At 42.9% G+C, this 13522-nt stretch overlaps 4 protein-coding genes across 5 annotated transcripts; 1 reads left to right on the forward strand and 3 right to left on the reverse strand.

Annotated features, from left to right (window-relative positions):
• Window positions 1-2663: 2663 nt before the first annotated feature.
• On the reverse strand, window positions 2664-4201 carry LOC116161013. The gene is made up of 3 exons (XM_031474187.1): window positions 3534-4201; window positions 3345-3484; window positions 2664-3285 (listed from the first exon to the last, which is right to left on the reverse strand). The coding sequence occupies exons 1-3, from the start codon at window positions 4046-4048 to the stop codon at window positions 2747-2749; spliced, it is 1194 nt and encodes a 397-aa protein (XP_031330047.1). The 5' UTR covers window positions 4049-4201; the 3' UTR covers window positions 2664-2746.
• Window positions 4202-4937: 736 nt separating this feature from the next.
• Window positions 4938-5528, reverse strand: LOC116161015 (gametocyte-specific factor 1-like). The gene is made up of 2 exons (XM_031474189.1): window positions 5386-5528; window positions 4938-5336 (listed from the first exon to the last, which is right to left on the reverse strand). Coding segments are annotated over exons 1-2 (327 nt in total). The 5' UTR covers window positions 5388-5528; the 3' UTR covers window positions 4938-5011.
• A 299-nt stretch (window positions 5529-5827) lies between these two features.
• Window positions 5828-6976, forward strand: LOC116161014 (geranylgeranyl transferase type-2 subunit beta). Its single transcript, XM_031474188.1, has 2 exons — window positions 5828-6503; window positions 6553-6976. Exons 1-2 carry the CDS (start codon window positions 5888-5890, stop codon window positions 6930-6932), a joined length of 996 nt encoding a protein of 331 aa, XP_031330048.1. The 5' UTR covers window positions 5828-5887; the 3' UTR covers window positions 6933-6976.
• Window positions 6977-7064: 88 nt separating this feature from the next.
• Window positions 7065-13522, reverse strand: LOC116161012 (N-acetylglucosamine-1-phosphotransferase subunits alpha/beta). Of its 2 annotated transcripts, XR_004143363.1 has the most exons (10): window positions 13068-13522; window positions 12637-13019; window positions 12359-12593; window positions 12171-12311; window positions 11682-12118; window positions 11464-11632; window positions 11140-11333; window positions 10178-10492; window positions 7751-8300; window positions 7065-7692 (listed from the first exon to the last, which is right to left on the reverse strand). XR_004143363.1 is itself a non-coding variant. In XM_031474186.1 (9 exons), the coding sequence occupies exons 1-8, from the start codon at window positions 13164-13166 to the stop codon at window positions 10195-10197; spliced, it is 1956 nt and encodes a 651-aa protein (XP_031330046.1). In that variant the 5' UTR covers window positions 13167-13522; the 3' UTR covers window positions 7065-8300; window positions 10178-10194. The 2 variants fall into 2 exon arrangements, 1 of the variants encoding a protein (XP_031330046.1); XM_031474186.1 differs by having other exon boundaries at window positions 7065-8300.

Raw genomic sequence — 13522 nt, forward strand, 5'->3', positions numbered from 1 at the left:
AGAGGTCTTTTTCTAGCTCTGTCAGAATTATTTCAAAGCTTTCATTCTCTTTAAAAATATGCCAATTCAGTATCAGGATCATATAAGTGCAAGGAGGTGTTTCTTTTCCTAATACTACACCTGTTACTTGTCGACAATTTTATGCAAAAGGTGTCGTGCTACTAGGAGAACATAATATACGAAGAGGTCTTTTTCTAGCTCTGTCAGAATTATTTCAAAGCTTTCATTCGATTTAAAAATTTGCCATTCTGTATCCGGATCAAATGAGTGCGAGGAGGTGTTTCTTTTCCTAATACTACACCTGTTACTTGTCGATAAACTTATGCAAAAGGTGTCGTGCTACTAGGAGAACATAATATACAAAGAGGTCTTTTTCTAGCTCTGTCAGAATTATTTCAAAGCTTTCATTCGATTTAAAAATTTGCCAATTCTGTATCAGGATCATATGGGTGCGAGGAGGTGTTTCTTTTCCTAATACTACACCTGTTACTTGTCGACAAACTTATGCAAAAGGTGTCGTGCTACTAGGAGAACATAATATACGAAGAGGTTTTTTTCTAGCTATGTCAGAATTATTTCAAAGCTTTCATTCGATTTAAAAATATGCCAATTCAGTATCAGGATCATATGAGTGCTAGAAGGTGTTTCTTTCCCTAGTACTACACCTGTACTTGTCGACAAACTTATGCAAAAGGTGTCGTGCTACTAGGAGAACATAATATACGAAGAGGTCTTTTTCTAGCTCTGTCAGAATTATTTCAATGCTTTCATTCGATTTTAAAATTTGCCAATTCTGTATCAGGATCATATGAGTGCGAGGAGGTGTTTCTTTTCCTAATACTATACCTGTTACTTGTCGACAAACTTGTGTAAAGGGTGTCGTGCTACTAGGAGAACATAATGAACGAGGAGGTTTTTTTCTAACTCTGTCAGAATTATTTCAAAGCTTTCATTCCATTTAAAAATTTGCCATTCTGTATCCGGATCATATGAGTGCGAGGAGGTGTTTCTTTTCCTAATACTACACCTGTTACTTGTCGACAAACTTATGCAAAAGGTGTCGTGCTACTAGGAGAACATAATATACGAAGAGGTCTTTTTCTAGCTCTGTCAGAATTATTTCAAAGCTTTCATTCGATTTAAAAATTTGCCAATTCTGTATCAGGATCATATGAGTGCGAGGAGGTGTTTCTTTTCCTAATACTACACCTGTTACTTGTCGACAAACTTGTGTAAAGGGTGTCGTGCTACTAGGAGAACATAATATACGAAGAGGTCTTTTTCTAGCTCTGTCAGAATTATTTCAAAGCTATCATTCGATTTAAAAATTTGCCATTCTGTATCAGGATCATATGAGTGCGAGGAGGTGTTTCTTTTCCTAATACTACACCTGTTACTTGTCGACAAACTTATGCAAAAGATGTCGTGCTACCAGGAGAACAAAATATATGAAGAGGTCTTCTTCTAGCTCTGTCAGAATTATTTCAAAGCCTTCATTCTATTTAAAAATTTGACAATTCTGTATCAGGATCATATGAGTGCGAGGAGGTGTTTCTTTTCCTAATACTACACCTGTTACTTGTCGGCAAACTTATGCAAAAGGTGTCGTGCTAACAGGAGAACATAATATACGAAGAGGTCTTTTTCTAGCTCTGTCAGAATTATTTCCAAGCTTTCATTCGATTTAAAATTTGCCAATTCTGTATCAGGATCATATGAGTGCGAGGAGGTGTTTCTTTTCCTAATACTACACCTGTTACTTGTCGACAAACTTATGCAAAAGGTGTCGTGCTACTAGGAGAACATAATATACGAAGAGGTCTTTTTCTAGCTCTGTCAGAATTATTTCAAAGCTTTCATTCGATTTAAAAATTTGCCAATTCTGTATCAGGATCATATGAGTGCGAGGAGGTGTTTCTTTTCCTAATACTACACCTGTTACTTGTCGACAAACTTATGCAAAAGGTGTCGTGCTACTAGGAGAACATAATATACGAAGAGGTCTTTTTCTAGCTCTGTCAGAATTATTTCAAAGCTTTCATTCGATTTAAAAATTTGCCAATTCTGTATCAGGATCATATGAGTGCGAGGAGGTGTTTCTTTTCCTAATACTACACCTGTTACTTGTCGACAAACTTATGCAAAAGGTGTCGTGCTACTAGGAGAACATAATATACGAAGAGGTCTTTTTCTAGCTCTGTCAGAATTATTTCAAAGCTTTCATTCGATTTAAAAATTTGCCAATTCTGTATCAGGATCATATGAGTGCGAGGAGGTGTTTCCTTTCCTAATACTACACCTGTTACTTGTCGAAAAACTTATGCAAATGTTGTCGTGCTACTAGGAGAACATAATATACGAAGAGGTCTTTTTCTAGCTCTGTCAGAATTATTTCAAAGCTTTCATTCGATTTAAAAATTTGCCAAATCTGTATCAGGATCATATGCGAGTGCGAGGAGGTGTTTCCTTTCCTAATACTGCAACTGTTACTTGTCGACAAACTTATGTAAAATGTTTTTTGCTACCAGGAGACCTTGATGGTTGGGGTCTGTGTGGCCAGAAAAGCTTTATGTGGCGCCTAAGAGTGTGTGGGGTGGCCCTTTAGACACTTACAATTTTTTTGATTACTGGGAGAACATGATGGACAAAGAAATTCAACAAAATCATAGACGAACGTATAATCAAACAATTTTTTAGCACAATAGAAACCATATCATATTTTATAAACGTAAGAAAAGACTAAACACTAATCTTCCTGCCACTCCTCTTCGGCATTGGATCGAACCGAAAAGGGCGACAGATTGTTCTCATACTGATCTTCTTGCGTGGCCTGATCGTTATGCATAGCCGCGACGATCTCCTCGGCCTCGATCACAGCGTTGAAGATTTTCTTCTTAACTTGGAGCTGAACGTACGGCGGTAAATTTTTCGTCGTCGCGCACATCGAAAGGAAAAACATGTCCAGCGGCTGACCGTCAGAAGTGTTCGTTGATGTTTCAGCGGTGCTCGTCCGTTTTCGCTTCGCCGTCGGTGGCGGAACCTCGATGCGTTGCCGCATGTTGTAGCTCGAGTTGATGTCGTTCGTGCGATCCGAACTTGTCGCGTCCTGTTGTAGGCGTTGCAACGAGTGAATATCGTCGTCGGTCACAAACGGAAGCACAAACTCCATCTCTCGTCTGTATTGCCACGTTTTTTGCGTTCGGTTCGACGGTCCCTGGCCGGTGATTGTCAACGAGTTGATCATGCGCGTGAAGAGGGTCTTCCACTCGGCCTGCGCCTTCGCACCTACAACAATTCGAGGATTTAGACAGTGTACGGGGTAGGGGAAACGCCAGGGCACTTACCGTCGGAAAATTTACACTCGGCCGCAATGGTGGCCCAAGTCAGTTGCTTGAAATCTTCGTTGGTGTAGTTTTCGTTACCGCTGTCGTACAGTGAGGGATTGTTTCGTACGCACTCGATCAGTTTTCTTGTGGCGAGAATGCTGAAACAGAGAGAAATTATGCCGAAGGTTAAAACTGCGAACGATGTACCTATCTTGACGTCTACGCCTTGTCGGCTTAGTGCTCGCTTGGGGAGTGGGGGGAGTCGGCGGCTTAGTGACTAGGGTAACGAGGGGTGCCACTTGATGGGAGACATTAAAGTGCATGCTATATATGCGCTTGTTGAGAAAGGTCATGTTGCAGACGCGGCACAGATAATTGGATTCGTCAGTTGCTTCCGTCACCTCAACTTTTACTTCGGGAGGTGTCGACACTTCGTCGTCCGTCTCCTCTTTAATCGAGTGCTGGCTGGCTTTCACGCTTTGCGAGACCGACTCCGGACCTTTGCACGGAGACAGAAAGATACACTTTGATGGGTCGCCGTTCTGAGAGCCGGGGGTAATGTGCAGCAGCTCCTCCTTCACTATCGAAATGTCCGATGGTTTTAAATCAATCTGCTCATCTAACGATTCTAACTTAACGATTGTGGGAGGCGTTAACTGGAGACTTTCGTGAATAAAACCGTTACTTTCTTGTAAGCCGTCGCCTTTAATTTCTTCGTCCATTGCACCACAAAAATACACAAATAAAATATATTAGGTTAAGTGAGCTGTGGGAACTACTAATCGAACAGAGCAATTGAACTACGGTTCGTAGTTCAACTAGAACAAGTGAAAACCGTTTTAGGTTAACAGGATGATGTACTAATTTATTACAACAAAAACTACTTACCGATACTTTTTGCACAAATGTAACCGTCTCATTTTTGATTTGACGCTTTTTCGTTTCATTTTCTTTAAACTGCCCATGTTTAAAATGTACTTTCTCCATCTAATCAAAAACGTACGCGAAACATCACTTATTCAAATTTCCAAAACTTAAAAACAAAATAAGTGTAGTTCAAAGCAATCGTACCAGTAGTCCCATTGCATTATATATAGGGTGCTTAAGAATAATTTCCATTTAATAAATGGGAAATTTTAATCAGATTGATTAGAACGACTTATTTTGCCAGGTGTACATTCAGTCCTTAGACTATCTCTTTCCTTTCAGCCTGAGTGCGGTTTAAAGTGGCCTACCGGACACATGAAAATGCACACGAACCAGCGACAGTACAAATGTAAACAGTGCAATAAGCACTTCAAACAACGTCAACAGTTGAAAATCCACATGCGTTCGCATACCGGCGAGAGGCCATTTAAATGTGACCTTTGTGATTTTCCTACTTCATTTGTTCTCGCACACCGGGATCAAGTTGTACAAATGCCAACTCTGCGCCGAGCAATTTACACCTTGAAGATGCATAAAGAAGCACAATGCCGTCCCCGACTTGGAGTGCACACAGAAATTTCGCAACAAACTCCTGCTGGGGCGGCACCTGCGAGCCCTAAATCCTTCCCGACTTCCACGGTCTTGCAAAATCACGTCACATGAAGATCCGACCGTACAAATGCGATATCTGTAACTTACATTTATTTACCAAATCACATTTAGATCGTCACATTGCGAACAAGCATAACCAATAAACTCTACTCGTACTCGGCGCTCCAGTTCTCAATTTCCATGTTAAACGCCTTGGCGTTCGGGGTAAATATCGGCGTGCTGATTACACTCCGGCCCTCGTCGGGCGAACCGTACCGCCACGGTTGTGTGAACTTCATGTCCGGACAAATGAAGGTGTGGGTGACCTGCTCTTCGCGTGTGAGAAACCGATGTAAGGCGTTGAAGTGGCAGACAAAGTGGTTCGGGTAGTTCTGGCTGCACTTGATTATGTGTCGTTGAAGGCGACTCTTCCAGATCACGTGGGACGGGTTAAAGGGGCATTGCAGGACCGTGTCTCTTATGTCGTCGCTCCTGAAAGAAAGTGTTAAGCGAAGGACGACATTAAACGTATTTAATTTACATTTTTTGGGACAAAGACAAATTGTTTATATAAACATAACCGAACAAAATAAATTACAATGTTGCCATTTTTGTTGTACTGTTTTGATATCTAACGTTAATTTAAGGAACTGCGTATAAAACGTCGCGACATCTGTGAGAAGTAGATCCAACTCATACTAGTCTGAACAATTTGCGACAGATGTCAGAACGAGAGCTTTATATGTTTATTTTTTTACGCAAAAAAGAACTTGTTTTAATCTTTATTTTGGCATTGCGAAGGAATAGTCATGTTACCCTTATCCTATTATGGTGTCCTCGTACTTACTTTGAATTTGGATAATGCCAGATTCACTGGTATCCGTAGGTTACGTAGCCTGGTTTGTAGACAACACATCGTACTCGCATAAGTCACTGTATGTAATTCGGTATGTATAACCAATGGTCACTGTATGATAGTTGTTTCCAGTCAGCTGACAGCTGTCACAATCATAACCTCAAAAAAATTTTTGAAAACAATAACAATGGCCATTCCAATAAAAGACATAAAACTACCTGAAGACAGTCCAAAGGAGCTCCTCCTCGACAAGCACGTCGAGTTTATCAAACGGTACGGCAAATCGGACGACGACTACGAGTTTGGCATGTCGGACTACCTCCGAATGTCCGGAATGTATTGGGGCCTTACCGCACTAGAGCTCGTCGATAAACTACACATCTTGCCCGAGAACGACGTGATAGACTTCATTAAACGATGTCAGGATCCGGAGACGGGCGGCATCAGCGCGTGCATTGACCACGATCCGCACCTGCTCTACACTCTGAGCGCCGTTCAAATTTTGTGCATGTACGATCGGTTGGACGCGGTCGACGCTAGCGCCGTAGTGAATTACGTGACCTCGCTGCAGCTGCCCGACGGTAGCTTCACCGGCGACAAGTGGGGCGAGGTCGATACGCGTTTCTCGTTCTGCGCGGTCGCGACACTTGCGTTGTTAAACCGGCTCGATGCGATCGACGTCGAGAAGGCGGTATCTTTTGTGGAGTCGTGTAAGAATTTCGACGAGGGATTCGGTTCGAGACCCTTCTCGGAAAGCCACGCCGGAATGGTCTACTGCTGCCTCGGATTTCTCTCAATAACCGGTAGGTGCGGCGGATTTTGTTTTAATTCGTATTGTCCATTAATTTGTAGGTCGTTTGGATATCGTGGATCGAGATACGTTGGCGTGGTGGCTTTGCGAACGACAGCTACCTTCGGGCGGTCTCAACGGTCGGCCGGAGAAGCTGCCCGACGTCTGTTACAGCTGGTGGGTGCTGTCTTCGCTTACGATGCTGGGTCGATTGCATTGGATTAGCGCGCCCGCCCTCAAGCGTTTCATTTTGGCGTGTCAGGATGTCGAGACGGGAGGTTTCAGTGATCGACCCGGCGATGTCGCCGATCCGTACCATACCGTTTTTGGTTTCGCCGCCTTGTCACTTTTGGGATTTGATTCAATTAAACCTGTTAATCCTACGTTCTGTATGCCACAGCATGTGATCGATAAATTAAAAATTAAGCATCAGCTGTTATGAAATTAGTCATCTTGTAATTTTATTAATAAAAACTGTTAATTTACCTCCCTCAATCTGTTAACTTTTGCACCCAATAAAATGAAAGACATGAAAAGAAGCCCGTACTATTACGGAGGACCCTATATCATTCTGCCGAATGCAGCCGTCACGAAGATGTCTTCATGCAAAAGAACCGCAGCCAGTGGAAGTGGTTCTTGCGCCTATACATGTATACAGGGTGGTTTGCTCTTTGATGCTCGATGGGTTACCAGGCTGGACATACTAGGCGAAGTGCATGATTGGTTTGAAAATGAGTTGGCGCTTAAGCGAGAAGGGCGTTGGTGAGACAGAAGGTTCGAGTACTACTAGTGGCGGACGTTATCAGAGAATCTGACCTTTCTTAGTCAGTCAGGAAGGAAAGTGTACGATGGATCAAGGGATGGCTTGAGAGTTGTTTTGTAAGTAGCCCACATTGGTGCTCTCGAACAAAAAAGCATGCACAAGTACAATATCCATTACCAGTTTGCGTTGAGAAGTGATAATTTTGAAAAATGGGCTCGATTTAGCATTGAACCGCAATCATCAACTTCGAACGAGGGGTCCAGTACCCACCAAAGGGGGCTGCACAACCATAGAACACGTTTACAGTACATTCTCTAATTATTTTTATTACACATATTTAACAAGCATGTCTAGTAATCGCCACAGTCAATCATGCAAGAGGTCCACTTTTCCAAATTGCTCGGTAAAAAACTCATACAGTCGCATTTTCTCGCCTGACCTGTCAATGAGAAATTGCACTCGGGAGATCTTCAAAAAATATTGTTCTCTCTACTTACTCTGGCCAGTTACGAACAGCAAAATGAAGACGAACAAGAAATAAAGGTGGATTTGCATCTTCGCTGGTTTAGCTTGCGGGTGACGGTCGACACGTCCACGCCGCGCCTTATAAGCTAACCGATAGCGCCGATTGCGGTACGATACGCTTGGCGCAAAAACAAATTTAATTAGCCCGTGGGTCTACGTGGGTTGATAAAGTAAGGCCTCTTGCTCTACCCCCCGAAGACTTTCAAATAATACGGTATATTAATCCACTTTCGTTATCCTAACCGGTCTCTTCCTGTTTTCAAGCTCAGGTTGAAAAAAGGATGGGAAAACGAACGTTTATCTGACCACGAGAGGAAATTAGATTAATCTCAGTAGGCCGTTCTCCGCGCTTATTAACACAATTAATCGATGCGGAAGGAAGCCATTAGCGAAACGTGAAGATTATTTCCAAATTCTTTCAACAGCTCCTCGATAAGTTCTCCAGTAGAACATGAGTAACTTCTATGATCCGATATAATTTGAAACTTTCTACCAGGAAACCCTTTCGAACACACCCAACACCTGAAATTTTTTCGTGCTGCTCATAGATGGCGCACTTGATATAAATCTCGCTAAAGTCGCTAAATATAGAAAGTACCGCAATCCATTGGGCTCGTGTGTTAGAGAGAGAACGCATGATTTTTGCCCAAAAATGGCGGAAGTTACCAGATTCTAGTAACTTTAATGTTAGGGATTGTTCCACCTGTTTGGAGAGATCTGTATATATTTTTATAAAAAATTACAGCTATTCAGATTTTATTTGTCAATTTTTTTAAGTTGGCAGCAAATTTGCCCAAAAATGGCGGATGATTGCGGTACTTTACTTTCTATATCTAGTGACTTTAAAATCTCGCCACAAGTTGCACGTACCACACTGACTTGTGGCCACAATAGTGTCTAAATTTTGATTGGTTGAGATTGGCGGCCACGTTGCATTGAGAACATTTACACATGAATATTCATGCAGACATTTACATGATAAAAAGTCTCCTGAAAGACGCCTAATTTTATGAAACCAAAGTAGCTACCAATAACAAATGAGGATCTGCCTGTCATATTAATTGACTATTACCGCTTTGACTTCCCTAATCTAATTTCGGTTCGTGTGCGTTGTATTCAACTAAAGCAAAAGTTGATATTTCCAATTGGTATAGTGCCGATAAGAGTGAAGCTAAAGCAACAACATTCATATATAATACCATAAGTAGTCGAAGTATTGTCGAATATTTTTGAGGTGCTGTCACGAATGCTAGTTACGCTGATTAATACCACGAGCGCTTGCGCGAGTGGTATTAAAAAGCGTAACTAGCATGAGTGGAACAGCAGCTCAAAAATAATCTACAAATACTTCGACTACGAATGGTATTCGGAGGACTATTCAATGAATCAAAAGAAAAATTAAGCATAATTACCCACGCGAATGTATTTCCATGACAACAATAAACGTCAAAATAAATTACGGAAGTTGCTTTTCATTTTGCTATTCGAACTTTTGTGCTCCAAGCTAATTCGTTATGAGTGATTAAATTAAAAGATGTGGTGATAAGTGGGTTGTCGAAATTGATTAACAAACTAAGAAGAATGTTCCGGTTAATACGACAAAATTTCGCGACATTTCACTGGTGGAAGTTTGACAAATGTCATTGAATAATCGCATTGAATTGTCACTTATAATTGCACAAGAGGTTTGTATTTTACCGAGTAAATTTGGGTTGTTTAGGTAATGAAAATCTGTTGCCTAGCAATTAGACGAGAAAAACTGTCAACTAATAAAAATGCGACACCGCAGGTGGAGCATTTTTAGGTTGACAGTTTTTCGAGTCCAATTGCTAAAAGGAAACAGATTTGAATTGCCACAACCCAAATTTACTCGGTTTAAATACAAACCTCGAGTGTAATTCGGCAGGACAATTTAACGAACAAGAAATTCACCAAATTAATCAATTATTGACAGACGTCAAACTAGTCATATGGGAAAGGATAATGCGATTATTGGTTCGAAAATGAATAAGTGAAAAAACCACTAGTGCATTTGTCGCTGGAAAAGTTGCAGGTAACTTTTGCCGCTGTCAAAGTGACAATTTCACTGCGGCTTATGCGATTTTTTATACATGAGTTGAATTGTCGCTGAAATACCACACGTGAAATTATCGCTGAAATACTATGAATTATCGTTCCCATTGGCTCAACAATTTGAAATCTCGACATTTCACTGGTCGAAATGTGACAAATGTTAGATGAATTGAATAGTCAAATTAATAATTAATATGACAGCCCGATCTTTGTTTGTTTCAAGAAGATATTTTGGTTGCATAAAATTAGGCGTCACTGTATAATACGGTATTGTACGCAACACAATATGTAATACGTGTATTGTGTGCTGCCTACTGTACCCGTACATTTCGCCTGCAACCTTTTAGTAAAATAATTTATTAAACAGCCTGTACAAAAATCGCCTTTTCAGTAAATTGCAATAGGTCAAATAACACAGGACGCCTATACACAGGTAAGTACAGAGTTTCAGCTTAAAATGGTACGTCTTCCACCGACTCAACTCGTCCAAGTACAAGAAACGATTGCGAAAATCGCTCGGCAACTCAAACCTGCTCGGTTTCGGAAAGAGCGACAAATAGAAATCGTACAGCACGGCCCGTATCAATTCGTTTTCGCTGTACTTGGTTTCGTCCATGTTGTCGTTCAAGCACACAAACTTTCTGAAAACAAAATCGTGTTCGGAGATTCTATTGTTTTTTTTTTAACTACGAAACCGACCAGTAGAGGGCAGTAACGGTCGCAAATCTTACTGTAGGAATCTGTACAGTGGCACCAAGCTCACAAAAAAAGACATAACTTCACCAATGTTGACATTGATAGCAATTGAATGTGTCATTGGCAACTAAGTCCGAGGAAGCCTAGAAAGGATATGGGTTGGAATAAACTCGTGCCGCCGTAGAAAAAGGGTTGAAGTGAAGAAATGCCTCAATGGGTAACCCACAAGCTGTGGAAAAGATGCGAGAAACCATGTGTGGCTGGAGGGCCACTTCAGAGAAAAGTGTCAAAACCCTCAGATGTGCGGGTTGTGTGAAGCGCCCGAAATTCAAGGCGGCTATCAACAATGTCGAAAGCGGAATATTGGGCGTTATTGATTTTGCACCTACAAAAATAGCACGAAATAAATAAACAAAACAGTATAATAATGGAGGAATGTACCGCGTTATTTTGGAGGCTTTCTATTGGCCAATTTGAATTATAGCTTTCTGAGGTTGGCGACACTGTACTTTGTAGTACCAAAATGCGTCAATAGATGGACAGACAAGAAAACCCTAGCGGTCGGTTTTATAACTAAGCAAAAAGCGCTTACTTCGTGCCGCGCCGTATCTCGTCAAGATGGCCGACGACCTCGCTTATATTCGAATTGAGCATCTTGAAGGTGACGCGTGAACTTTGCGCGTTGTTGATCGTCTCGTACTTGTACTTGCGACGAGTGCCGAATTTCACCTTCAGTACTTCGGAGAGGGCGCCACATTGGATGATTAAATCGCGCGAAACTGTCGGCTAAAATACGCATACGCTAGTCTATGGGGCATGCGCCTTTAGGTAGGCAACTAAAGATACGTCACAGATGCCTAATTGGTTGCCTACCCACCAGGAACATAGCCCCGCCCACCGCCCTAATTATGCTTACAAGCTTGGAGTCGACATATCTCTCAAACTCCGGCGTCGGCATCTCGACCGTCTCCAGCTGACGCGAGCAGTTCAAAAGCAACTCTTCGAAGTGGTCGACGGTCCCATAGCTCAGAGGCAAGTCGTACAGTTTCGTCAGCAAAGTGCGAATCTCACGGTCGGACCACGTTCTACAAACTAATCGTTTCGATAACAGCCCAAGGGGAAACCAGTACCCACCCTGACCCGTCCGTGTCAAATCTGTCGAAGATCTCCCCGACGTCGGCATACTGCTTCTCGTTCATCACATAGTAGTAGTAGCTAAACGCGTACTGCATGTCGTCGTCGCTACGGAAACGATTCCGGGAGGTCTTGAGAAATTGCTTCGGAAACGTCGCCTGTAAGCCCTCCATTATGCGTCGATCGATCATTATCGGCGAATGGGCGGGGGCGTATCGCGATCGGAACCCGTACTTGAGGTTTAAGACGCGATTGGTGTGCTGAAGGGATGCGCCGTAGGCGTCGAACGCTGCGCTCTGAGGTTTGGCGGTGGCTCTTTGCTCGCGTTTCCTACGCGTCAGTTTGTTCTGTAAAATCACCTGCTTGTTGTGCTCGGCGACGAGACGGGTGACATTCGTCGCGTTTCTCATAAATAATCGACTAATTCGCGTAGGTACCTGCAGAATAGTAAAATAGAGAAGGGTGGACCAGGGGGGTGTTATCACATACCGAGACCAGTCCTAACCGGCCAGATACCGACACATTTTGGTATAGGGCTCTTTGGTTTGATTTAGTATCACTAAAGTTTCTTTGGTAACGGATAATCTCCGACTTATCCCAATAATGGCTGCCATTCCACAAGCTTTGCCCCTAAAAACGCACACTATCACTTCCGACACAGAACGTCGCTTACCTACGTGATAACCGTCGCAATCTCCGCCGTCCATTTGGCAATTCGAGTTGTAGCACGACGTGTCGCACTGCCCGTCTCCGACATACACCCACGGACAATCGACCGAGCACATCGGCAACGGCCACGCCAAGTAAACGACGAATCCGCGCGAGCTACTGTCAAAATCGTCGAGGTACACGGTCTTGCCTAGGAAAATATCGTCGTTGAAGTACACGAAACGATCCGTCAATCCGGGAATTCTAAAAATTAATTACAAAAGGGGCGCACGATCGAAATTCGAACCTGTGCAAGTGAGACTCGATCGCGGGACTAGAAAACGACGGCAAATCGTCGCCGTCCGCGAAAATCTCCTCGTGACTAACCACCGTCACCTTCTCATAGTCCAAATTCAGCCAGTACGGTATCTGACCGTTCGTGACAATGTAAACGTGATTGACCCAAGGGGCGTACTTTTCGAGGGAGCGCAACGAGAATTTCAGCTCGTACTTGTCGTCGAAACGTTGACTAGAGTAATCTTGCGTCGTCGTCGACACGTCGGTTCGTAGAAACGCGCGCAGGTTCGCCAGGAATCTCGGGTCCGAACCGTTGACCCACGTGTAGACGACGTCGACGAGTTCGTCGGCGCGTTTGCTCGTGTTGTCCCAGCATAGTTGGAAGAAGAACACCTGGAAAGGGAGAATGCAGTTTTGGTGGGACGGCGAAGGGGGACGTACCTGAAGTATATTTACAAAAGCGAGTGTGAAGACGAAGATGATGATTACTTTAAGTTTGTGTTTGAGAATTAAGTTACAGATGCGACATTTCACAACCATTTCGTTATAAATTAAAGTTGTTTGCCAATAAATAGCAAATATTTGTTTTTTCACCTACATTTTTAGGTTATGTTACTGTCAAGTGAGTGTCTCCTGTACCATCGACAGAGTCAGTGTTGTCTGTGATTAGAATGGCGTCGAGTACACGGTGTCCCAAAAGAAATGGTAACAAGTAGTGCCGGTGCATTGTTGATTAGCTGCGATGAGGGTGCTCGTAGCAACTGCGGCGATGGCACGTTTTCTGGGCGGAGGATTCATTGTTGTTGATGGTGGTAGAGTACTTGTTGAGGGTGGGTGGTCGTGGTGTGCTGTTGGTTGCGGTGTGGGCGATTCCACGGTAGTTATTGAGGGTTGGG

Source organism: Photinus pyralis, unplaced genomic scaffold (assembly GCF_008802855.1).
Source record: "Photinus pyralis isolate 1611_PpyrPB1 unplaced genomic scaffold, Ppyr1.3 Ppyr1.4_LG10, whole genome shotgun sequence".
Lineage (NCBI taxonomy): Eukaryota > Metazoa > Arthropoda > Insecta > Coleoptera > Lampyridae > Photinus > Photinus pyralis.

Coding starts and splice junctions, on each gene's coding strand:
- LOC116161014 (XM_031474188.1), top strand. CDS start 5,888: ATGGCCATTCCAATAAAAGACATAAAACTACCTGAAGACAGTCCAAAG. Junction 6,504..6,552: donor CGGATTTCTCTCAATAACCG/GTAGGTGCGGCG, acceptor ATTAATTTGTAG/GTCGTTTGGATATCGTGGAT.
- LOC116161012 (XM_031474186.1), bottom strand. CDS start 13,166: ATGGTTGTGAAATGTCGCATCTGTAACTTAATTCTCAAACACAAACTT. Junction 11,334..11,463: donor GATATGTCGACTCCAAGCTT/GTAAGCATAATT, acceptor TGCGTATTTTAG/CCGACAGTTTCGCGCGATTT. Junction 10,493..11,139: donor GAGATACGGCGCGGCACGAA/GTAAGCGCTTTT, acceptor TTTTGTTTTCAG/AAAGTTTGTGTGCTTGAACG.
- LOC116161013 (XM_031474187.1), bottom strand. CDS start 4,048: ATGGACGAAGAAATTAAAGGCGACGGCTTACAAGAAAGTAACGGTTTT. Junction 3,485..3,533: donor AGGCGTAGACGTCAAGATAG/GTACATCGTTCG, acceptor TCTCTGTTTCAG/CATTCTCGCCACAAGAAAAC. Junction 3,286..3,344: donor CGAGTGTAAATTTTCCGACG/GTAAGTGCCCTG, acceptor GAATTGTTGTAG/GTGCGAAGGCGCAGGCCGAG.